The sequence below is a fragment of the Trypanosoma theileri genome (assembly GCF_002087225.1).
Source record: "Trypanosoma theileri isolate Edinburgh chromosome Unknown TM35_Tth_9_V1, whole genome shotgun sequence".
In the NCBI taxonomy this organism is placed as follows: domain Eukaryota; phylum Euglenozoa; class Kinetoplastea; order Trypanosomatida; family Trypanosomatidae; genus Trypanosoma; species Trypanosoma theileri.
Window position 1 is genome coordinate 222,349 of NW_021639851.1, and position 23,985 is coordinate 246,333.

At 39.1% G+C, this 23,985-nt stretch overlaps 15 protein-coding genes across 15 annotated transcripts; all 15 read right to left on the minus strand.

The window, feature by feature from the left end:
* Positions 1-128: 128 nt before the first annotated feature.
* TM35_000091890 (uncharacterized protein) lies at positions 129-1,319 on the minus strand (the record flags this gene model as incomplete). The annotated part of the gene is made up of 1 exon (XM_029024428.1): positions 129-1,319. The coding sequence occupies one exon, from the start codon at positions 1,317-1,319 to the stop codon at positions 129-131; it is 1,191 nt and encodes a 396-aa protein (XP_028884205.1).
* A 290-nt stretch (positions 1,320-1,609) lies between these two features.
* Positions 1,610-2,020, minus strand: TM35_000091900 (uncharacterized protein; the record flags this gene model as incomplete). The annotated part of the gene is made up of 1 exon (XM_029024429.1): positions 1,610-2,020. The coding sequence occupies one exon, from the start codon at positions 2,018-2,020 to the stop codon at positions 1,610-1,612; it is 411 nt and encodes a 136-aa protein (XP_028884206.1).
* Positions 2,021-2,421: 401 nt separating this feature from the next.
* Positions 2,422-3,693, minus strand: TM35_000091910 (uncharacterized protein; the record flags this gene model as incomplete). Its single annotated transcript, XM_029024430.1, has 1 exon — positions 2,422-3,693. The coding sequence occupies one exon, from the start codon at positions 3,691-3,693 to the stop codon at positions 2,422-2,424; it is 1,272 nt and encodes a 423-aa protein (XP_028884207.1).
* Positions 3,694-4,399: 706 nt separating this feature from the next.
* TM35_000091920 (uncharacterized protein) lies at positions 4,400-5,905 on the minus strand (the record flags this gene model as incomplete). The annotated part of the gene is made up of 1 exon (XM_029024431.1): positions 4,400-5,905. The coding sequence occupies one exon, from the start codon at positions 5,903-5,905 to the stop codon at positions 4,400-4,402; it is 1,506 nt and encodes a 501-aa protein (XP_028884208.1).
* A 272-nt stretch (positions 5,906-6,177) lies between these two features.
* On the minus strand, positions 6,178-7,269 carry TM35_000091930 (uncharacterized protein; the record flags this gene model as incomplete). The annotated part of the gene is made up of 1 exon (XM_029024432.1): positions 6,178-7,269. The coding sequence occupies one exon, from the start codon at positions 7,267-7,269 to the stop codon at positions 6,178-6,180; it is 1,092 nt and encodes a 363-aa protein (XP_028884209.1).
* A 936-nt stretch (positions 7,270-8,205) lies between these two features.
* TM35_000091940 (high mobility group protein) lies at positions 8,206-9,018 on the minus strand (the record flags this gene model as incomplete). The annotated part of the gene is made up of 1 exon (XM_029024433.1): positions 8,206-9,018. One exon carries the CDS (start codon positions 9,016-9,018, stop codon positions 8,206-8,208), a length of 813 nt encoding a protein of 270 aa, XP_028884210.1.
* A 631-nt stretch (positions 9,019-9,649) lies between these two features.
* Positions 9,650-11,143, minus strand: TM35_000091950 (uncharacterized protein; the record flags this gene model as incomplete). Its single annotated transcript, XM_029024434.1, has 1 exon — positions 9,650-11,143. One exon carries the CDS (start codon positions 11,141-11,143, stop codon positions 9,650-9,652), a length of 1,494 nt encoding a protein of 497 aa, XP_028884211.1.
* Positions 11,144-11,432: 289 nt separating this feature from the next.
* On the minus strand, positions 11,433-11,777 carry TM35_000091960 (U2 small nuclear ribonucleoprotein B; the record flags this gene model as incomplete). The annotated part of the gene is made up of 1 exon (XM_029024435.1): positions 11,433-11,777. The coding sequence occupies one exon, from the start codon at positions 11,775-11,777 to the stop codon at positions 11,433-11,435; it is 345 nt and encodes a 114-aa protein (XP_028884212.1).
* Positions 11,778-13,146: 1,369 nt separating this feature from the next.
* On the minus strand, positions 13,147-14,505 carry TM35_000091970 (guanine deaminase; the record flags this gene model as incomplete). The annotated part of the gene is made up of 1 exon (XM_029024436.1): positions 13,147-14,505. The coding sequence occupies one exon, from the start codon at positions 14,503-14,505 to the stop codon at positions 13,147-13,149; it is 1,359 nt and encodes a 452-aa protein (XP_028884213.1).
* A 506-nt stretch (positions 14,506-15,011) lies between these two features.
* On the minus strand, positions 15,012-16,910 carry TM35_000091980 (choline transporter-like protein; the record flags this gene model as incomplete). Its single annotated transcript, XM_029024437.1, has 1 exon — positions 15,012-16,910. One exon carries the CDS (start codon positions 16,908-16,910, stop codon positions 15,012-15,014), a length of 1,899 nt encoding a protein of 632 aa, XP_028884214.1.
* A 616-nt stretch (positions 16,911-17,526) lies between these two features.
* TM35_000091990 (cytochrome b5) lies at positions 17,527-18,087 on the minus strand (the record flags this gene model as incomplete). The annotated part of the gene is made up of 1 exon (XM_029024438.1): positions 17,527-18,087. The coding sequence occupies one exon, from the start codon at positions 18,085-18,087 to the stop codon at positions 17,527-17,529; it is 561 nt and encodes a 186-aa protein (XP_028884215.1).
* Positions 18,088-18,515: 428 nt separating this feature from the next.
* TM35_000092000 (succinate dehydrogenase flavoprotein subunit) lies at positions 18,516-19,982 on the minus strand (the record flags this gene model as incomplete). Its single annotated transcript, XM_029024439.1, has 1 exon — positions 18,516-19,982. The coding sequence occupies one exon, from the start codon at positions 19,980-19,982 to the stop codon at positions 18,516-18,518; it is 1,467 nt and encodes a 488-aa protein (XP_028884216.1).
* Positions 19,983-20,282: 300 nt separating this feature from the next.
* Positions 20,283-20,819, minus strand: TM35_000092010 (putative ADP-ribosylation factor 3; the record flags this gene model as incomplete). The annotated part of the gene is made up of 1 exon (XM_029024440.1): positions 20,283-20,819. The coding sequence occupies one exon, from the start codon at positions 20,817-20,819 to the stop codon at positions 20,283-20,285; it is 537 nt and encodes a 178-aa protein (XP_028884217.1).
* A 253-nt stretch (positions 20,820-21,072) lies between these two features.
* On the minus strand, positions 21,073-22,110 carry TM35_000092020 (ADP-ribosylation factor-like protein 3A; the record flags this gene model as incomplete). The annotated part of the gene is made up of 1 exon (XM_029024441.1): positions 21,073-22,110. The coding sequence occupies one exon, from the start codon at positions 22,108-22,110 to the stop codon at positions 21,073-21,075; it is 1,038 nt and encodes a 345-aa protein (XP_028884218.1).
* A 228-nt stretch (positions 22,111-22,338) lies between these two features.
* On the minus strand, positions 22,339-23,154 carry TM35_000092030 (putative short chain dehydrogenase; the record flags this gene model as incomplete). Its single annotated transcript, XM_029024442.1, has 1 exon — positions 22,339-23,154. The coding sequence occupies one exon, from the start codon at positions 23,152-23,154 to the stop codon at positions 22,339-22,341; it is 816 nt and encodes a 271-aa protein (XP_028884219.1).
* Between the last annotated feature and the right edge of the window lie 831 nt (positions 23,155-23,985).

The window sequence follows — 23,985 nt, forward strand, 5'->3', positions numbered from 1 at the left end:
AAAAAAAAAAAAAAAAAAAAAAAAAAACACCAGCTCTATGACTGTCCCGCCACTTCTCTCATTAAGGCGGCTCTCTGATGACATTCTATAAACAAATGCAGATATTGTGACAAAAATAAACCATAGTTTTAAGTGCGGTTCGTCCACCATGGCACATTTTCGCGCTCAGTTAAGAAACTGACAGCGTTCCATTCATCACGGTAAGCAAGTGCCATTTTAACACGATCTTCGCGTTGTGGTAGGGTTGTTACAAGAGCCTTTCTATTAATTCGCCCAGTTCCCACACAATTCACAGCACGTGGCTGCATCTTTACACCACATGCATTACCCACTGCTGCAGGTGTATCTTGCAGTTGCAGTGGATGTCTTTTAGACTGACGAAAGAGGGATCCGTACTCAAGACTCATACACAATTCACATTGCCGTTGGTGGTCAGTGACGCACGCTCTCCTTTCGCTCCGGAAACACCTGGGAGGTTTATGGGTCCTTAAATGCATAATATCATCATTCCCGTGGCCATTGCGACTCTGAACCTGAACCCGAACCTTTGATGCTTTCTGTGAGAAGACAGGAAGCGACGGTCGTAGCACCTTCCGTTCATGCTTCGGTTGGAGTGGGAATGTATTTTCCATTTTATTTCTTTTTTGTAAAATCTTTTGCAGTCGGTTTCGGCACACGAAACTTCGAACTTCCAAAGGTATTCCATCAACGCTATTGTTATTCCCAGGAATTGGACCCCAAACGACACCGAGGAGTTCCTCCAATGCATGCAGGAGTTCACGGTAACGAGAACGTCGTTCAGGTGTTGTGATTGCCTCCCAACATAAACCCCTGGAAGAAACTAGTAATCTTTTCTCTTCAGAATTCACTGAACTAGACGTGTGATATGGTGAGTGTAGTTCGCATGATGGCGATTCTGTATCTCCACTTATGGGTGATGAAGAGAGAGTAGGGACACTGCAAGGATGTGGTTCCTCGTACTCTTCTTCAATAAGTACTTCATGTGATATGCGTTGTTCTCGCTGCTGCTGATGTTGCTGCCGCATAGAACCTCTCTCTTTTTTTCTCTCTTCTGTTAACACAGGTTCACATGAGTCTATCGTCAAAGATTGACTTAAACTTCGTCGATTGGATTCTGAAGAAAATGAGGAAGAACTGGTTGAACATCTGTGAAGATTCTCACCCAGTATATCACCTATAGTATTTTCATCAAATCCCAGTAAAGCAAGCGTTTCCCTTACAATGGACAAGTCAATATCGCTCTGGAGTAACAAGCCTCCCAAGTAATCGACATAGGCATCCTGAAGAGGTTCTATCATGTGATAGAGATTGAAGGAATCAAACCCTATTGTTTCACTATAAGGAAAAGTAAAATAAAAATAAAAATGCAAGTAGTGAATATAAAGAAACAAGAAAAAAAAAAAACGTATATATTACTAAAGGGAAGAAAACAAGAGAAGGTACACCTCTACCATCCCCTTATTATTTTCCTCTCTGTTCAACATGCACTCACTCCCTCTCTCTCTTTCTTTTTGTACAGGTGGTAAATACTACCCGTACATTAACAGTTGTCAAGCAACACACAGATCATCTGTAGTTATTATCCCTCTCATTCCTCTGAAAGATCATGCTGACCCAGTGCCTCTTTCTCTGCTACCAAAAGGGCATTTTCAACCAGCGTCACATCTTGGGCAACCTTTCGCACATCACCAAGAAGATTCTCCAGACCTGTAACTGCTGCAGACATTCCAACCATTCCATCCAACACTCCATTCGCTGACATTATGGCACTACGCAACTGATCTTCAAGAAAAACGGTGCTCTTCAGAAGGGCCTCACTACTTTGTATTGTTGCACACTCCACCCGAACTGCGTGATCCTTGTAAGATGCAACAAGGGTGCCGAATTCACAAGCAAGAGCAGTAGCAGCATCTTCAAGCTTTTTCATCTCAGCATCAAGAGGATGTACAACAGGAAGAGCTGAAGTGAACCCCGAAGTTTCATCAAAAGAAGTCGACATTTAGGTTGTCGCTGTTGTTTTGTATTTTTTTTTTCGTTTTTAATTCACTGATAATGACATCTTGGTCAAGACGAAGACGAGAAGCAAAAAAAAAAAAAGAAAACAAAACAAACATGGTGTAACAGTACGTTGTCTTCATACACTTGGAGGAAGAGAAGGAAATGAGGATAAAGGAAATGAGGACCTCTGATTTCCTTCACTTTCGGTGTTTTTTGAAGGGAAGGAATCCTTCTTTTTTTTTTTTCTTTTTTCTTAACTTACTTGTTCGCCAAGAGTTAGCAATCTCATTCCCCTTCATTCAAATGGATGCCTTCCCTGGGTCTCACCCTGTGTACCCCATCCTGCTCTCCCATGTATTTTACCCAAAGCATAATGACTCCCTGCAATACCACATTCTGTAGTTACTCCCCTTCAGCAACAACATTATCATCATCACTTTCCGTTTCCCATTCATCATCATCATTGTCATTGTCACCTTGTAGCTCCTCCACCCCATTTTCACTCATGTTGTTTTCCTCCAGAGTAGTAGTCAATTTTTGTGGATTCTTTCCAGAATTCCTTGTGGTATTCATTGTGATGCCATTTTTTCCCATTCCCTCTGCCAGTTGATAAAGTTTATCGAGCAGCATACGTTCAAATGCCGCCTTTTCAGTCGCTTCATCAATCTCATCCTCCTCATACTCCTCCTCCTCCTCCACATCATCATTGTAGTCGCCGTCACCGTCATACACGACACCGTCAGCACCTAATAACCGCATATCCATACCCAGCATTGCCGCCATACGGGCATCCATCATACTGCCATAGCCAGCCCGATCATCTTCATCAAGATACGCCATTAAGTCCGCTTCAGCATCATCATCATCATTATCATCATCACCTTCCCAGTTCATCTCAAAACGTTCTTCCATACCATAATTATTATTATTAGCTTCACGGAGTCGGTGATCAATTTCTACACCATGAGCAAAAGATTCCGCGTAAGCCGCATCAATGGCTTTACGCTGTTCCATAAGTCGTTCCATATCATTACCATTACCACCCCACGGAAAGCGTTGTTCATGTGATCCGTTAAGGTGCATAGCAGCACGACGCTGTCGAAGTTTCTCCCGTTCATTTGAGATGTCAAGGTACTCTACTGCTCTATGTAAGACATCCACGCAGTTTTCCGGCTTGAGCATCTTTCCTTGCCCCTCCAGTTTCAGCACTTCGCTTTGCACCACAGCTTCTACTAGACCGTCACGTGCCTCCTTCTCCAACTCTGTTGCTATGTGATAATTAAGCGATACATTCGTTTCCTCAGAATCCGAGCCAGCTTCTGCCTCTGCCTCTGCCTTTTCTTCAACATCATACCTCGGATCATGCAGCTGACGCAGCAACTTACGCGCCAAGTTCAATGCATCGTCCCGCTCCTCTGTGGAAACGACCCCTGTGTCGAGAACTCCTGGAGTATAACTCAGGGGATCCATAGCTGACTTTTCAGGGAATTTGACATTGGGATCAAATAAGACGGAATTTTTGATTTCAAACATTTCATCATCTTCTTCCGCCTCGGAACGCTTCTTCCACCATGTGTATGCTGCTAATGCAAGAACTGTTGAACCGACCATGGTGGAAAGAATAGAGATAGTGCTGTGACGCGAATTGAACCCATGAATTACTCCAGTGAACATGAGAACCTGTTACTAGATTGTGCTTCTCTTCTTCCGCTTTTTCTTCGCTTTTTTTTCTTTTTATTATACGGGGTTCGTAGACAGTCACTGTACACACTGTTTCTTTTTTCCTTTCTCCTTTTTTCCTCCTACTTCTACTACAACAACAGAAAAAAAAAAGGGAGAGAAATGATAGAAGTCAATCAATACAAAAACCAAAGCTAAGAGAGAAAGAATTTAAAAAAAAAAAAAAAAATTTAGCAGAGGAAACTGTAGCATTACCTCCTTTTCTTTTTTTATAGTAATTTTCTTCCGCATGAAAGAAGAGCGTCGTTGCCTTATTAGAGGAAAACCGCCCAGAATAAAGAAAAATCGGAATATCTCTGATGTTATTAACTTTACTTCAAAAATAAACAATTACGGGAAAATAACAGAATAATCAAGGGTCATAACTCATTCCCACTCTACGATGAATCTGAAATAACTCAGAAGATTTACCCTGGGAGGTTCTAAGCTACCCACAACCTTCCATCGCCTAGAAGTTAGTTCTAGAAAAATAAAAAACAGAGTCTTTGTGGGCATTCTTCATTTCTGTTTTCCTCTTTTGTTTTCCCTCATTAAACATATCAGGAATAATAATAAAAAAAAATCATCGTTATCGACAATTTAAACGTGAAATATATATATATCAAGGTTCAAAATCCTCCATTTTAGATTTTACAAATCTTTATGCATTCAACAAGTATGCGAGTGTTCCCACAATAATAGCCAATAGGAGAAGCATAATGTTCAAGAATCGCTCCTTTTGTTCATGAACCTTCTCTTCTGAAATAGGGATGTTGGGTTCCATAAATGGTGTGGAACTGTCATTACCCATATACTCAGAAACCGGCGCAGTTGAACTATATTTCTGACTACTTCCACCAGCAACACCTCCAGTACTAAAATTTCTGTTCTGTGTACCGCGACCTTTATTAAATCTACCACCCCCTCCTCTTCTACCTCCACCACGTCCACCACCGCCTCTACCACGGCTATGCGGTTTATTGTTTCTGCGGTCACCTCCACCAGAAACAATATGTGGTCCTCGTGGTCGCATGTTTGGTATTAAGGCAAGTGGCTTTGAGGGTTCTCGTGGCACCTCCGTGTATGCACTTCCTCGGTTATAGTGAACAAAGCTACATGTCACCACAACGTGAGAACGGCGATTCTTGCACCAGCGACCACAAGTTTCTACTCCTCCCTTTAGTCGTCGTAACGCAACATTCTCATGAAGCTCTCCTTCGAAGTAACCCACCCTTAGTTCAGGTCTACCAACAAAGACAATGCCTGGAAGTAGATGGAATGCAGAGCATGTAGAAGCGTCATGTGTAGGGCTTTCAACACTACAAAACTCGGTCTGACCCATTGCTGCAGGACTAGTGAGAAGTTTCTGCCTCGCTGGGTTGTCCACCAACATGTTGACACGCACATAGCACTCCCCAATCAACACTGCACGGTTAGTCAAATGCAATTGACGACACTTCATGATATTATGTGCCCTTAATAACGGGCACATGGTGAACGTTGCTTTGGGATTTCCGCGCAATTTCTTCTGTGCCGCAATGAAACCAGCGTTATGTATAATGGCTGATGATGTGTACTTCTTACCTTGAATAGTAAAAACATCCCTTGTTGAAGTAGAACCCTTATTACCCCCAACAGGAGGCTCAAATCCATAGTCATCCCCACCCTCTTCTTCTTCTTCCTCTGCATCTTCTTCCTCTTCCTCTTCTCCATCCTCTTCTTCCTCTTCCTCTTCTTCACACTCTTCCTCTTCTCCATCCTCTTCACACTCTTCCTCTTCACCCTCTTCCTCTTCTTCTTCTTCTTCTTCTGCACCCTCTTCTTCTTCACCATCCTCTTCTGCTCCTTCTTGCTGGAGTTGATGTCCCTGCAGACTCTGGTCTGTCAGCGTAGGGTCTACATCCTCCTCAGCACTAGAAGAGTGCTCGTCAACGCGAGAATGGTGTTCCTCGCCTGCATGAGCGGTGGTGGCAGGTACCTCAGTATCAACTTGCTTAAACTCCTCTTCATTCTGTGATGTGGAGGCACCACTATGGTCAACAGTAGAAGGCAAAGGGAAGGATTCTCCCACGGCAACGACCTCCTTCGCCTCAGGCGCAGGAAGTGATGACGCAGCGGCGAAAGTGCAATCTGGTGCTGCGGCTTCCGAATCCTCTGGACGTTGCATGTCAGCTACTAAAACCCTTGCACTGTGGAGGGAAAAGTCACAAAAAGGCAAATACCAGTAATCTTAGTTGAGGATAAAATGAGAGAAGAACCATTCTCCCGACAAGCGACAGGCCATTTGCCTACCACTCCCACTCCAAAAAAAAATAATATTCGTTATCCATTTTTTCTTCTCTTTATGTTTTTTTTTTTTTTTCTTTTTTTTCACTGACTCTTTTTTTTTTTTAACCATTCCATTATTCTCCTTCATTAACTCACCACACCTGTATTTAATCACGGCGGTAATACGAAGCCATTGTGGAGTAAAATGCACAAGACTGTAAAAAAAGCCATAGCGTATGCCATACTTCCTTCATTACTCCGCACAATAGTCACAAGCCCCACGAAGCATGAAATGAGCATGAGACTCCACGTTGTCGGGTGTGTCGGTAACATCCAGCAGATGGGTCTAAAAATGACACAGAAGATGGGTATAAAATTACCAAGAAAGTAGAGCATGGAAAGCGTCAATGTTGTCCACCATAAATGATAACAGCTCTCAGTGTTTGTAAAGACTGTAGGCAATGAACGCTCAGAGACAATACTAACTACGTCCTGCCAAATGGTTGACATCACTGAAATTATTACACGCACCACATCTCCTTTTTCTTCAGAATCCGTATTAGATGCAAAAAAAGTGGAAGAAAACAGAGTTACAAAGCGAAACCAAAAGCATGCAAAACTACCAACGAAAAGAGGAACTGTAATAAGTGGTAGTGGAATTTGCCATGCTCTTTTCCAACGCATTTGTCTCCATTCATACACTAACCATCCCGCAATAATACCACCTTCTAGAGGTAAAGCACGCGTCAATACAATCATTATCAATTGTGTTGCTTCTGTTACCTTACTTGTAAACCATGGTACAGGAGGTTCTGTAACAAGATACGGTGGGTGATTAAAAAAACTGCCCCCAAAAGAGACCACACCAATGTTAATAAATGTGAAGAGCACTACAAGTCCTAGTGCTTGTCGCCGAGAGATAGGCTCAAAAAATCCACTAAAAGGTGCAATCACCACACATGGTGCAAAAAATAAAAGTAAAACAGCGGTTGCGAGTGGAAAGAATGGGGCATTTAGAATGGTACCTTGTACAGGGGCCACATGTGTATCTAAGAGTAAAAACAAAAAGTGATAATAAAAGGCAATTGTTAGACCAATAGGAGCGATGAACCACGTCATTTGTAGACATTCATTGTATTCTACATATCTTGTGTAGCGTTGAAATTGTTTGCTCCGTGTTAAATCTCGCACAGATCTTTCCGTATAAAGCCATGACTCCTGGTCATGAAACTGATGTCGAGGAATACGTTCACAGCTCGGCATATGATTCTTCTTCTTGTAGTTATGCCTAAACAAGAACGCTCTTTTCAGCACCTGTCCTCTATACACGAAAAAACACAGAAAAAAATAAAAACCAAAAACCAAAAAAAAAAGGAGAGCGAAAAAAAAAAAAGTAATGCAAGAGAACAATAGAAGGAAACCTACAGAGATCTGCGGAAACAGAACCCATGAAATCATGAAGAAGAATCAAAACACTTTTTTATGCGTATTCTGTGTGTGCGCGCTCCGGGGTGAGCAAGCAGAAAAAAAAAAAAAAAAACAGTAAAACAAAGAGGTCACCCAAGTACTGTATTTAGGGGGATTTAATATTAGTCTCTCTCTCTCTGATATCTATTTACCTGACACTCTTCTTTCCCAGCTTCTGTATATAAACATGTGTGCATGCTTGTATGTATATTGTGTGAGTGCATGTTCCCCTCTCAGTATTCTCTATTTACTCTTCTTTCATTTCCTTCTTCTCTCATTGTTTTCTAAAGAATGCACACATTTTTCTTCTTCAACGCTGCATATAATGGCAGACGCATTTGTGCCTGTGAATTAGATCTTCGTTCCTTTTTTTCTTTCTTTTATTGTGTTTTTTTTTTTCAATTCCTTTTTTTTTCCGCTTTCAGTGTCAAGACCTGAAGACACTGCAATCGAAAAGAAATAAAACTCTATAGAGCATCATGAAACAGAGGAGTAGAAATCCAGCACAGAGGGAGGAAAGATCTGGAGACAATCAAAAGGTTTCTTCTCTTCAATTCCATTTCTAATGGCATAATTTGCCTTGTTCTTGTTTTCTCCTTTGATTTCCTTCTTTTATTTTTCCCCTTTTAGTCTCAAATCCACCTCCTTTCTTTGTTACTGCACATCACGAACTGACACATATATAAGCAAACAAACAAACAAACATCATCTCTCCATCTTCACATCTGTTTCTCAGTTAGACCTTGCCGCCATCTCTTTTTGATAGCGTTCCTTGTCCTTCTGGGCCATGGCCTCATATGGTTTTCGCATCTCCTCCGAGAGCTCCTTCCATGCAGCGCCTGCCGCCTTTGCAGTCTCTGTCACGCTGAGGTCGGGGTTCTTCTTGCGGAAGTCACTCGTGAAAAAGAAATAGGCCGACATGGACCTCTTTGGGGCATTTTCATCCTTCGTCTTTACCTTGCCACCACCACGTTTGAACACCTCACCACCGCTCTTCTTGTACTCGCTGAGTTCACGTTCAAAACGTTTTTTGTCTTCCTCTGCCATGTTCTTGTACTTTAACTTCACCGCATCTGAGGACTCTGCCCACATTTTTCCCAACTTCTGAATAATTTCAGTGTTTTTCATATCTGGATTTTCTGCCTTTACCTTGTCACGATGGTCATTTCCAAAGAGAATGTATGCTGTGAGTGCCGCCTTGGGATAGTCATCGGGTTTCTTCTCCTTTTTGGCCTTTTTGGTTTCTTGCTCATCCTGTTTGGCACTCGCACTGCGCTTCTTTCCCTTACCACCAATTTTGCTTGCCTCCCTCTTCTCCCTTTCAGCCTTCTCCACCTGCTTCCTGAACTCTGGGAGTTGCAATAGTTTACCCAGAATCTCATCTAAAGAAGCCCTGTGTGATGCAAACTCAATATGGTACTTGGCTTCAAGAAGAAGACGAAGATCTCCATATGTGAGGAGTCCAACGCCCTTTTCCCTCACAATGTTCGCCACAACCTCTTCGATATCTGCCGGAAGAGGCCCTGATGCAAGCTCAGACGACATGAGTGATCTTTGAAAAGCAAGTAGTTAGCTTTGCTGGTGCAAAAATAAAGACCAAGTAAAAATCATTTACAAATAATTAGAAAAAGAAACAAAAAAAAATATATTTATATATCAAAAAAAAACAATAATGAAGGGAAAAAAATCCTTCAAAGAAAGGTATATAACAAGTAAAAGAGGTTCTCATTGCCAAAACCTTTGATACCAGATTATTAAAAAAAATATGTTTAAACAGGAAATTCAACGACTCAACACCAATCAACGGGGTATAGTACAATAACAATAATAACAGTCAACAAAACCAAGGTGAATCTAATAAACGCAAGGGAAGAAAGACAAGTAAAAAAAAAAATATATATATATAATAATAATTAATGAAAATAATAATAATGAAAAATCTAGGGTTCGGGGTTTCATTCCAATCAATAGACTGCCGTTTACAACCCATTTTTTTTTTTTTTTTTCTGTTGACTTCATTCCAATTTCGCTTCTTCCTTCATTCAACGGCTGACATTCTCGCATACGAATACATTGAAAGTTCATTCTCACAGTAATGCAGAATGTGTTCCATGTGGAGACCTAAGAAAGAATTGCACTTTCCTTCACTACTAAACAGAAACACACACTTCAACTACTACACTACACTCACACCCAGTAGAGCACCATGCCGTTGAACCTCTTCATATGCATGGCATGAACTGAACCTCTGAACAAGTTCCCGCAGTTGTAGATCTCGTTTCTGTTCTGGTGCAACACTGTTTTTTCTTGATTTACTTCTTTCTTCTTCTTGTTCTTCTTCTTCTTCTTCTTCTAGTGCGGGACTAGCTGATGGATTTCGAGAGGGTGATCTATCCAGACCCGTTCCGCTTAAGCGAGGCGACGGAGCACCACCAATCTCCATTGGTACAGTGGGTACTGGACTCACCGAATCTGTTAGAAAGAGGACCTTCTCAAGGTACACCCATCGATGCGGAAAAGAAGAACCACAGGTGAGAACGGTGAGAAAACAATGTACATTTTGAACAACTAACTTGGATACAAAGCCCACACCTGCGTGACCGAATATTTTATTAAGGTCATCCTTGTTGCTAACACCACTAGAGGAACGTTGTTCAATAGTATCACTCCACCTTCTGTCACTATCCTGAAATTCCTCTATAATTGGCGCATAATCCACAGATACCACTGCCATTTCAAGACGTCCTATAACCTCTTCAATCTCACGATAGTGAAGAGATTCCTGCTCTTCCATTCCTAATCCATCATGGTGTTGCTTGTAAAGTCTATTCCGTTCCTTTTTAAGCTCTTTATGAATACCTTCTACATAACGCGTTTGAATAAGAAGTTCATATTCCCATTTCTTTGCTGGTGTTTCTTTTAATTCAAATGCAGACATGTCAAGCGAAAGAATGCTATTAGTAGTATGCTGCTGAAGTACTAGAATCAATTGACTTTGTGCCACACGGAGACATGATGTACTCTTCAAAGAAGCATTTCCTTCAGATGTTGAAAGACCATTGAGCTGAGAATTAACTGATATTCCAGATGTATCTGTCTGGCATTCAGCATCCACAACCCCTATTTTCTGAAAAAAAATGTTCGTAGACCCATCTCTCGAAACACTTTCATTAGGAAATGAATACATCCGCCTTAAAATACGCTTGTGAGGATTAATCCGTCGATCACTATTGCAGCGATTCTCATTTTCAGAGTGGTCATTACTACTACTACTACTATTATTAAGATTAATCGTTTTGGTAGGGAGAACCAGGGGAATTTTTTGCTCTTCATTCAAATGTTTCTCTAGAAGCGATCGAAAGCGCAGAAGAAAGACAGCACTCTCTGTAGCAAAATCCACTTCATTCTGATCGGCAGTTACGCGGGGTTTTGCCTGATCCATTAGTTGCAGCATGGTATTCACCGCATCTAATCCTGTTTCAGGGTAAACTACAACACCGGTTGCAGTTGGCTTCGAAACCGAAGACACAGACGGGGGTGCGGGAACAAAATCTACCCGTCTGCGTTGAGATGATACTAAGAATCGTGATACAAGAGAACAGAAATCATCCATAAAACGGTTGACAAAATGATCTTTATTTTCTTCGTGTTTTACATTTGATTTCATCATTATTTCCCTGTTGAGTAAATATCTCTGTTTATATGTGTAGTTGTGAGTGTTTCTTTTTTTTTTTTTTTGTTTCTAGTTATCCTTCAACAACCAAATGCAGGAGGGGGATGAAAGATCCACCTGCTTGTCAGTGCTGTAAATACTGCGAAAATGAAAAAAAGAAAGAAAACGAGATCGATTTCACAAAAAGACAAAGGCCCGAGAAGCAAAACAAGAAAAAAAAAAGAAAAAAAAACTACTTGCAAGAGATAGGATTCTTTAAACTATTGTAGATGTGATTGTAATCACTTTAACTCTCACGTGGCCTCTTTACACCTGACTCACGTTCCCGTCGGAGATCTCGTCGACGTCTCTCCCCCGGATCAGCACTAAAAGACTGCCGTTTGGCGTAGAATGCCTGCAACACTCGTCCGTAGAACTGCCGCTCGTTTAGTTCGCGTCGTGCGCTAGTTGCGGTTGCCACATCTGTGAAAACAACAAAGGCCTGTCCGTACATATTGCTACTCTTGCGGTACGATACCTCAAGCACCGGGCCGAACTGCGTGCAGTACAAATACAGAGCCCGGCGCATCTCCTCTGTCGATACTTTGTCTGGCAGACCACGAATGTAGAGTGTCTGCTTAGGGTCACCCATGACTGTGTTTTCCTGTGAAACCACTTCAAATCAAATATGATAGGGATAAACCGTATCATATATAAATATATGGAAGAGAGAGAAAAAGAGAAAAAGAGAAAAATAAAGAAAAATAAAGTCCGTTTGTGTGAGTGTGTGTGTGTGTGTGTGTGTGTGTGTGTGTGTGTGTAAAAAAGAGCAAAGTCAAAGGAGAACCAACCTGCAGAAAGAAAAGAATCAATACCATTATCACCACAATTAACGAAAGAAAAAATTTAATTCTTTCTTTTCTATGAATATTGGTATATTCTGTCACCCCAGCCAATTAATCAACAGCTTGATCAGGACATGCCAATAAATATCTCAACTAACGTTTGAGTGTATGGTTTCTGACTTGACCAGGTTTAAAAAAGAGAAAAATTAGAAAGGATCAACGAGAAAATACTCCATGGTGTTGTTCGAACCAAATACAAGCGACAAATCCATATAATATAGCAAATGAATAATCTTGGCCTTACTTCTACCATAAACAAAAGAGAAATCCTGTAGATTCAACCTCTACAAATTCGATCCCCCGTCTTTTATAAAAAATGAAGCTCTAATATTTTTCAAAAAAATTACATATTAAAACCTCCTAAGAACTGATGAAATGGAAGTGCTGAGAATCCCTGTTTAGCCCTCCTTCCCGCTCGGGGCGAAGAGGGTTGGTTTGGGTGGGCTTTTCAGAAACTTACTTTGAGAGGCTATTAAGAAAAAGAAGAAAACAAATTTTCCACATTCTCAACAATTTCAAAACTCCCATACAAGATTTACTACCTAATAACGTAAGATTCGATCATTCTTTTCGCAAGCTGACAGAAAAACAAAAAAAAATTTAGCAATCATATTTTCGATTCTGCCGAATGATTTAGCCAGCAGGACTCGCAAAGCGGCAGATTTTAAACTCCGTTCCTCTCCAGCTCCCTACGTGTGGGTGGGGGAGTGAAGATTAAGTAAGTGGAACGGGAAGAGAAAAAGGCAAAAAGTTAAATTGTTTCTAAACGTTCAGCTTGGGACTCTTCTCCACACCCCATTCCACCCCGAAAAAAAAAAAACGTACCGAAAACGTGGAAACAAAAAAAAAAAAAAAACGGCCTTTTATGGTACCTGTTGAAAGCAAAGAGAAACAAAAAAAAAAAAAAAAAATCAACCACATAAACCCATAACTATTGAATACATACAGACCATTTGCAGGTATGTACATATATTTTTCCTAAGCATGGGTTTTTTTTTTTCTTTTCACAGGGGGAATTCGTCAACGAAAGGAAAAAAAAAAATTGAAAATACGAAATCGAAAAAAAAAAAAAAACTCATTGGCAACCCTTAGTCGACTTCACCATACATACACACATCACAGCTGGTGTACCAGTTTTCCATTGACCCAAGTTTGCTTAATATTTGCAGTTGTCGCGTTGTACACAATCTTCTGAAAAACATCTTCCAAGGAATCTTCGCTATCAAAAACCCTTACATTACTTCCAGGTGCATTCACATCCACAACCAAGCAATCAAAAGCGTATCCCGGAGCAAATTTGCCAACGTTAAGATCAAGGGATACCCCACCCTGTGTTGTTGCGAGCCAAAACGCTTCAATGAAGTTTACACGGGAGTCTTTCCAGTCACTCCGCTCCTCCGCATTTTTGTTCGGGTCCACACCGTCTTCCAGTAGGCGGGAAGCGGCAACAGCGTGACGACAGGTATCCAACACCGATGGGCTGTGGCCACCAGAAATATCTGTACCCAATCCAACGTGAAGATTTTTATCAAGTGCCTTCTTTAATGGAAAGACAGCATTGGAAAAATAGAAATTTGACAATGGACAATGAGCTATAGCACTACCTCGACTTTGGATGAGTTCCATGTCTTCTGTAGAAAGAAAATTACAATGTGCCAAAACAGTGCGTCTCGTCATAAGACCCATTTCATCCAATACAAATGCATCATGTTTGTTGAAACGATCAATCACATGATTGTGTTCCCAATCTGACTCTGAACAATGAGTCTGGACATGACAATCATACCGCTTTGCAAGTTCACCAAGTCCACGAAGAGCCTCTGTACTACACGTAGGAACAAAACGGGGAATCACAGATGGAAGCACAAAACCATTTTCATTACCCTTTAATGCTTTTACAGCTTCAATGAAAGCAGCACTATTATTCACAGAATCAGTTGCACTGTCATCACGGTAAAAATCTGGACAATGTTCAGGAATATCCATTGCCACACGACCAACCACTGCTCGCTGACCTTTCTGTAAACATATTTTAGCCAGCTCTAGACTGGACTCCAAATGAATTGTGGCAAAGTAAACAGCAGTGGTAGTACCATTCGCCAATAATGTTTCCACCAAAGAGGTATACACTTTTTTTGCAAAATTTACGTCTTTATATTTCGCCTCTAGTGGAAACGTTTTTTCCTGTAACCAAGCATTTAGTGGGAGGTGAAGGGCTTTGCCAAGCTGAGGCCATTGTGGAGCGTGAATGTGTAAATCAACTAGTCCGGGAATTAAAAACTGTCCTGGACCGAGTGTTATGAGCTTTCCTGTTGAAGTAGCTTCTTCCCGTATGTTCTTGTAATCACTTTCTGATGAATGCACAATACGCTTAATAGTTCCATCAGCATCATTGACAACCATCAGAATATCCCGAAGCACCTCCAGTTCGTGCCGACTCGGAGTATGAAAAGCAGTTCCACAGAACACTGTCATGATCAATATATTGGAATGCAAACAAGGAAAAAAAAAAACTTAGCACAAATTATGTCGTAGGGACCTATACAAATACCGAGAATAATACCAGAGAAAGAAAAATAAAAATATGAAAAAAAAAAAAAAAGAGAATACATCTTACACATACAACAACATCAAATAATAGAAGAACGAAGCACATCCATTAGAGAGCAAGGTACATAGTCTCTTTTGACAAGTCAGTGAAAAAAAAACTCTCAAAACGAACACCAAAGAATAAAACAAGGCAAAGACTAAAAAAAAAAAAAAGAAACGAATAATGGAACTTGCAGAAGAACTAGTTTACATAGTTACCTTGAATGTCAATACTCCAAGAAGGGAAATACACGACAACGAAACGTTCGTCCAATGCACGTCATCTAATGTGCGAATTTGCCGTTATTAGTGGGTGGGGAAAGATATATAATAAGAAAAATTGAACTTAAAAATAGCGAATAAATTCGTTCCTGTGTATGAAAGCAGTCAGTTTATCTCAGAGTGGTAACGCAACCGTCATTTTGTATGAGATACTCCCCAATCGTCCATCGGTTGGGGGGTGTTGATGATAAAGCTACTATAAGTTCCCTCAAGGTGTTCCAACTAAAGAAAGGTAAATCTATCCCATCATTTGCCATCTGATCGTAACAGAAACAAAGAAGAATAGTATCCATACTCGCAACAAATAAATCAACAAAGAGAGAGATGATAAAGTACGAAACCAAAGCTATAAACACAGCGGTGACAATTATAGTAGTCTGCGATCCTTCTATATTCTCCACTGTTAAAAGCAACCACATCACACCCAGCAACGTTGAAGAAAGTATTATGACTGCTTTGACAGCCAGAAAAAAAAATTTAACTGGAAAAGTTATGGAGGAGACTGAAGTATTGCGCTGCATTAATCGTGTGGCTTGTCGTGTGGCAGAAAAGAGTGGCTCACCAGTAATGGCAGTAACTACATACGCATTATCAGAGAAAAAGCGCACAACTGCTTCAATCCGGAGAAAAAATGGGTGGGCGTAACAACTAAAACATAAATTATTTTCACTACATAAACAATCATATTGTCGTTTACTTGAAGTGCAAAAAACCAACCTGCCAAGCGCCACAGGAGTCATAAGAAGAGAACCCAATATTACTGTCCCTAAATGATATCTTATACTTACGTATATAGACCATAGCAAAGCATCAAAAGGGACTGTTCTAACACCATCAGGTTTTGACCAGTACCATTGGTTAACTGTTAAAGCAACAACAAGAGTTCCAGTGGCTTGAATAATTTCCAATGAGCAAAGACAAAGAAAGAAAATGATCAAATGACCTACATATGAACATGGGTTAGAGTTCTGCATTATGGTCACATTTAAAATTCCCGTATCCCCATAAACTCTCTCGTCAGTCATATTTACATGGGAATACAGCATGACTGTAGCAAATAGAAAAAATATCCACATTGCGCCTTGGAAAAGGGAGTTCAGGAATGGAACGAACATCATGGATGGTATAGCCATCACTACTTTATTTGTCTCCTCAATAATCAAGCACGACAAAATAATCTTCTTGCGCAAATAAATTAGTATAGTAGTGTATACAACTGAGAAAGTAAATAACAATATACTCAAAGATAGCCACACGTAACGAAAACTACCTGAGCTCCAATTAAACTGACATAATGCAAAAAAACCAAATACTACAGTTAACAATGAGAATAATACAGATACAATCACCATAAGGGGTTCTACCATGTGTTCCATAGAGTATGCCCATAGAAACGACATGATAATACTAAAGATAAACATGGTGAGGTGTATAAACCATTGATCGATCAAACTTCTTAGCAATCCAAATAAAAAATTATTAGATTGCAGAATATCAGAAATTAGACTTTTTACCATTTGTTTACGGGAGTCACAATTTGTATTATTCTCACATTCAAGTGTATTGATATCTGGGATACACCGCCACAACTGCACAGATGAACTGTAAATAGCTTTAAATGTAGTAAAAGTAGTAATGGAGCCTCCATACGTCCAAACATAATCACCCACAAAGGGACATTCTTTAACACAAATCCCGGTGTGAATTGCATCTGTAAAGGTGTTTGTCGAAGAGTTAAAGATAAATGGATACCACAAAAATCGCATCGTTTTCCATTCATCCTGGGAAACAGTGAGGTGGCTCGGGGATGGAAAGTTTCCACAAATGTGTCCGTTGTAATCTACACCGTGTAGTAAAGCCTCAGGCCGGCCGGTCCGCGAAGCAAACACGGTAAAGACTATCATGCCAAAAAAGAAGATGGAGTACAAAACGAAAGCCCATACATCAGTACAGTTTCGTTTGGCTTCACGGCCTAATTCACACACATTAAGTTGTAAATATTCTCCCATTTTATTACCTATCCCTTCTACAATATTTAGCAGAGAAGTTAGGAGAAAAATAATTTGAAAGGCCTTTCTTTCTCAGTTAGTTAAAGAATACCTAGAGAGAATAAATAAGCAATATGAAGAAAAAGAAAAAGCAGTAAAAACGATACCAAGAACTAGAAAAAAAGAAGATTTGCATAGAGCTAGAAGAACTGTATTGATTTCCAGCGAGTTTATTTAAATAATAATAATAATAATAATAATAACAATAACAATAATAACAATAATTATTATTATTACTATTATTCTTATCATAATAATAATATAGTGGGAATACACACAGCTAATGCACAGAATGTATACATTCTCGGTATCATGTTCGTTTGTTGTTGTTGTTGTTGTTGTTTTCTTGTTACGAACTTAGTGTATATATTTCTCAAAAGCTTTGATATTCCAGGGTGGAGTTGATTGGCTGATGAGAACAAAAAGTTGTAAAAAAAAAAAACAAAGAAAAATTACTTTTTTTTTCTCTTTTTTGATAATTGGGGAGGGGAAAGTCATTCTCTTTTTTTTTTTTTAATTTACTAAAGTGTCACCGAGGTCACACTAACAGTCATGAGAAAAGTAAGATATTCAAGTCCTACAAAGGCAGCGGAGGAACCGCTCGCCGCATTGGCTGACGGTGAAGACACTCAAGACAACGATGTCCTGGAACTGGCTCTGAAGTACTCCCGTGGGTTTCTACAGTACTAGTGAGGCAGCAATCACCAGTGACATCGCAATTTCCCATCTCACAGGCATGGCTCACAGGTGAAACATCCCGCGCGGATCTTTTTGCCTCCCTATCCCCATTCTCATCTTCTTCTGCTTCTGTTGAAGTTGTTGTCCAGGAAACCTCACCACTTTTCAATCTTCTAGACTCACCAGGGGCCAATTCACCAATCTTATACAATTCCCATGTACGTCGCGTAGCACAGCTATGGTAGTAATAGTCCTCAGTACAATCTTTCACACCACCACCGCGACGTAGGAGCGCATTGGCTCCTCCGGGATGTGAATTCATAATAGAGGTGACATCATAAACAGAATTTCCCGCAACTATCCAGAGCGAAGAACTATCATTATGTTCACGGACCTCGTCAAGAGTGAAAGTGGGCCATTTTCTTCCGAATCCAAGAAAACGTACAAGGCTCTCAAACATGACTTATCATGTAAATTTTTCAAAAATACCCAAACATAATATTAAGGAAAATTAAAAGAAAAACAAAAAGGAAAGAAAGATTATTAGACATCAAATGTAATACACTTATAAATACCTAAGTAAACAGATATACATGAAATATTAACAAGAAAACATGTTTAGTCAATAATTCTGTCACGGACTTTTTCTTCAAACTCTACTCTCAATTATTGTCGGAATCCACTGCGTACCCATGTTGGCGTGACACTTTTCCTATAATTTCACCCAGGTATCCAACCAGTAGTTTCTCAAAAAAGAAAAATAAATAAATAAATATATTCTCTCCTTATAACCCAAAGTAAGAAGTACACTACTCTTTCCATACCTTTTCCCGCAAAAGTTGTCCGCAATACTTTCAAAAAAAAAAAAAAAAACATATATTTGGTTACCTAGGCGTTATGACAGATACTCTTCTTAAGCTTAGACAATTGACGAAAATCCTTGTCAGCTTTACTAATGACTCCTAATCGTTTGTTGGCCTCTCCTCTTGCAAGGTATGCACGCCACATGTAAATATATTCATCTTCATTGATAACCTTATCCAAAATCTGTATTGCTTCTTGTAGGCGATCTAGCTGTGTTAATACAACAGCAATATTAACCTGAGTTCGATATAACAACTGTCGAGCCAATTTCTGGCATATTTCTCTTTGTTCCAAAGGATATAAAGAGCTTCCAGCTACATTAGCAGAAACCTGGGCATTCTCCAATGTTTTCATAGCATCAAAATAAGACTCATCACTTTTCGCAAGAACGCTCTCTGGACCAGAACCAAATGTAGCTTTGAGTTCAGCAAGGTAATTTTTACTACCAGTAGTAGACGAGAGAAACTTACGAAGCTGATCCTCAGGTGCATAAAACGGTTGAGGAGGTACTGAATTTTTTACCTTTTCAAGGATTTTATCTTCAAGAAGTGCAGATTGAGGTGCATATGCGTGAATAATCTTCTCTTTAGCTTTGCTTGCACTTTCAGAATTCCAATCATTATATTCTCCATCCAAAGGAAAATAGTCATGAAAGTGGTGACGAATTTTTGCTGCCTCCATAATATAGGCTAATTCATAAGCCTCTTCATCTGTAAGATTCATACCAAGCTCCTTCTTAAATGCTTCAAGAGAAATTTTTACTGATTCATCATTCATAATACTTTTTATAGCTTCATCCACAATCTTAGAAGCAGAAACTTTTACTCCCTCAGTATCATGCATACGGTTTAAGTGAAAAGCCAGTAGTAATGATGGATCAGTGTTCTCAAGAGAAGCCACTTCAGAGAAGGATGTAGTTTTCTTCAAAGATTCAATGAATTTGCCTATCTTACCTTCTACATCACGAAAGGCATCGTAGGCTTCTTCCAGTTTCCCTTCGTAGAGACAATACTCAGCTACTGCCATCTCTACTAACCAGCACCCAGGGGAAGCTGATTTCAATGCTTTATAATCCTCACGCAAGGCGCTTCGAATTGTAGAAACCTCTAACTCTGTTGAACCTCCTTCCACTCGTAAAGCCGCTTCTTTCAAATCCAATAAATCATTCCTCGCTCGGAGACGAACTCCAAGAGCGAGTCTCTTTAAATCTTCGTCTTGTATCTGAGGTAAAACCTTATCGATTTCAGCAATTGCGGCCTCTGCATTTTTGCATTTTACGAAAAAAGCAGCTCTTCCAACAAGACTTGCCAATCCAGGCAACCCTTGACCCTTGGTTTTTGTTATGACAGAATCCATCGCACTAACATTCGGAACACGATTACTTCGATCGCCCAAAATACGTTTCACGACACCCCGGGTTGAAATAGATGCAGATAACACCGGTCGATGAGACGCAAGGGCAGCACGACAAATCGAACCAACACGAAACATTGTAATTAACTTATATATAACTTAAAAAGGAAATAATAATAGAAATAATAATAATAATAATAATAATAATAATAATAATAATAATAATAATAAAGAAAAAAAAAAACAATCGAACACAAGGTCACCCAAATTTAAAAGATGACTACATTGCTAAAGAGATATAACGTGGGGATGGTCAAGAAGAAAAAAAAAAAGTACTGATATTGAATAAATGGAAAAGCTACGCACTTTCTCTTTCTTTCTTTCTTTCTTTCTTTTCTTTCTACACTTCACAAGAACAGAGTTGAAGTCAACTTCTAACTATTTTTTCAAATTTTTTACGGCCCACTCAAGTCCTTCATTAAGACCCTCTCCCGTCTTCGCGCTGCACTTTTGAATAGACCAAGTACGGTCACGCAGACTTTGCAAGTTCAAAGCAGTACTGACATCTTCAGGAGACAATGCGGTTGCAAGATCACATTTGTTGGCAAAGACAAGAAAAGGGGCCTCTCTTAACTTTTCTTCTTGCAGTAAAGTTTCAAGTTCTGCTGCTGTCTCATCCAGACGTCGCTTGTCTGCAGAATCCACAACGTATATCAGACAGTCAACTTCATCAAAATAGTTAGGCCAGTATGCACGAATTGCCTTTTGACCACCAATATCCCACATATTAAGTTTGAAGCCCTCACAGTTGATAGACTTAATATTGAAGCCCTGTGTAGCCTGGGTTGTAGTTGGATCCTCGTCTGACAATTTTCGAAGAATAGATGTTTTCCCTGCATTGTCCAAACCAAGAATAAGAATTCGTGGCTCTTTGTCGTTTCGCTTCAGTTTTCTCAAAAGAGTAAGAAGACCCATTGTTAAATCGGTTGGTTTTAGTTCGTTTTTTTTTTTTCTTATTTTGGTTTTTTTGTTTCCTTTTTTGTTCTATTTGTTTCTTTGGGTAGAGAGAAAGGGACAAAAAAAAAAATTTTTCACTACCCCACAGAAAAAGACGAAACATTAACAGAGAGTAATAATTTTTTTTTTATTTTCACTTCTCCAGAGAACCAAATCATTCAAGTCATGTTTTCCCAAGAAGGCACAAACAAAAAAAAAATTAAAAAAAAAACTACTCCGTTTTACGTTTTTTTCTCATACTTTCACCCTTTCGGTTCTCCAAGAGATATGAAGGCACATTTAATGTCGTTCTGTACCTAGCCAAGCTAAAGTTAAATTTATCTTTATACCATGATCTGACTACAGTTGTATAATAACAAGGACGGGGTGAACCCCGTTGGTTCCTCAAACCGCGATGTAAGACTCTATAATCAAACAATAGCGCCATTCCAAGAGGAATAGTAGGTATCTTCGATTTACGTTTTTGGGGATCTATGGATTGCCATTCAATACGATGTGAACCTGGAAAAAACTCGGTACCATTGGTTTTATCAAAAGGTACGAGAGGAATAAATACGTTTACTGCATACGGATACAAATCTTTTACTGAACTTAAAGAAGGTCCATCTGTATGAAGATTTTGCAGAGAACTTCCAGGAAGTGAATAAAAACAACCTGCTGACATAACCTTTTTGGCTTCTCGGACCCTTCTGGATGCAGGAGTCAATAAAAGATCAAGTGTATTCCACAAAAGTTTAGACTTTTTTAGTAAACTTTGTACCTCTTTTTCAATTTCAGAAGAAATAAGTTCAAACCTACCTTTACCACGCTCTCTGAAATTGGAAAATCCACTCTCAAGACTAGGTACTTTGGTAGAAAATTCCAATTCATTTTCGTAAGAACGCATAAAAGCATTAAAATATCGTTCTGCATTAACTCGAAATTTTTCAAGAGTTTCTAACAGAATCTTTTTTTCTTTAGGATTGTTAGATAAAGAGATGACACAATATCCATCTCGAAGAAATTTCACCGCTAATGAATTTTCTTGAATACGTGGGGGATAAGGTAATCGTAGAACCCCACATAAACAGCAAACACAAGATTGTACATCATCTTTTCCAATACCTGTATCCGTTAAATAGCATTTTCGATGAAAAGATCGATTGCATACTTTACACTGAATCGCACTTTGAGTTGTTCGACTATTGAGCAAAACACCACAACGCCAGCAAATATTTGGCTCCAATTTCTTTGATTTTGAAGTCACCATGTTATGATGCCAAAACCAAACTATGGTCTAATATTGCTCAAGTCTGGAGGAAAAGAAGGGGGAAGTAAATGATTGGTATTAGTAACGTCACCAAAAAGAAAAAAAAAAAAAGAAGGTGCCAACGAAACCAAATTTTCGGTGAACAACCCAATAAAAAAAAACTAAAATAAAAAATCCAGCCATGATAAAACAAGGAAAAAGTAAAAGAAAATCCCAACCCACATCATTCTACTCGGGTGCGTGACGTCGCTCAGTTGCAAACCCTCCCTGGGGAATTTTAAGTAGAGCTTCCTCTGAGGTAGCAAGCCATACAGGTGTGTCAGCTCCTTGCTCAGCAGTCTTGCTACCTGTAAAGGTTGACATAGTGGTTTGACAATGTCCAGGGCAGCAAGAGAAAATATGAATACGAGGTGTTGAATGACCTATAACCCGAGTATAGGTTGTCACCGCAAGTTTACTTACGCCATATGCAGAATCAGGCCAACCTGCAGTAAGATGTTTGCCATTTACTTTTGTTAATTCAATAAACTCATGCAAAAGGGATTCTATAGATTCCTTTGAATTACAACCTTTCCATTTGGCAATCAATTCCTTCTTAGATAAAATCGTCAAACTTCCAGACATAGAAGAAATGTTAACCAGTCTTCCTCCATCTTTTATTAATGGCATTATTGCTTCACAAACAGCAACGGTTCCATAATAGTTAATTTTTATTGTTTGAACGGCCTGATTGTGAAACGGTTCTGGGGAATCGCAATGATATGCGAATCCAGCATTATTGATTAGTACATCAATACCTTCGGGAAAAAGTTTTTTTACCTCTACGGCAGCTTTACTGGCACTTTCTGGAACAGCAAGATCCAGACAAACATGTTCAATATGAGCATTGCTCACAGCTGTTTTAATTTTTGATTCTGCCTCTTTGGCAGCTTTTAAATCCCGACAAGCCATAATTACAGCAAAACCATCCCTTGCCAGTTTTTTGGTGATCTCAAACCCGATGCCTTTGTTCGCACCAGTTACACAAGCCACTTTAGAAAACATTGTTGATTGTAAATAACAAATAGATCCTGATATACAAGAGAAACCATCCAATGTGTATTTTAAGTGTCAGAAAAAAAAAAACGAAGAGCGAAACCAAAACTCAGGAAAGGCAAAAAAAGACACAAATACATGTCTGTCGAGTATATTAAATATTATTATTGTTAGTTATTAGTATTGTTATTATTATTAGCATTAATACAATTATTATTATTAATATTATTATTATTATTATTATTATTATTATTATTATTATTATTACTATTCTTATTATTAATATTATTTGTACTATTGTTAGTAATATTAATACCATTAGTATTACTATTATTATTATTATTATTATTATTATTATTATTATTATTATTATTATTATTATTATTATTATTATTGCTGTTGTTATTCAAATTGGAACTTTTACCATTATTACTGTCAACATTTATTTGACCGTACACCTCAAAAAAAAGAAAAAACAAACCAGTTGTGATGTACTAATTTCGCCTCCCAGAACACCAATAGGAAAAAGGTAACAAGAAGTGAAAGAAAAGTGGACGACGTCTTGCATCCACCAATAAATGAATAAAAAACAAAAACCAAAAATAGGTGGAAAAGAAAGCATGATCGATCCAACAAAGAGTAAAAAGGAGAGAAGAGAATAGAAAAACAAAGTATGCCAGAAGATCTCCAAAATGGCTTAAGAAAAAAAAAAAAGAAACGACAACCCAAAGCCATGAGAGTGAAGACATGGTACAAAAAATAAAAACCCAGGAAATGACCGAAACACAATCAAAACGGATTGACCCAGCAAACGCCCGCCCACCCAACTTTAGAAGGTTT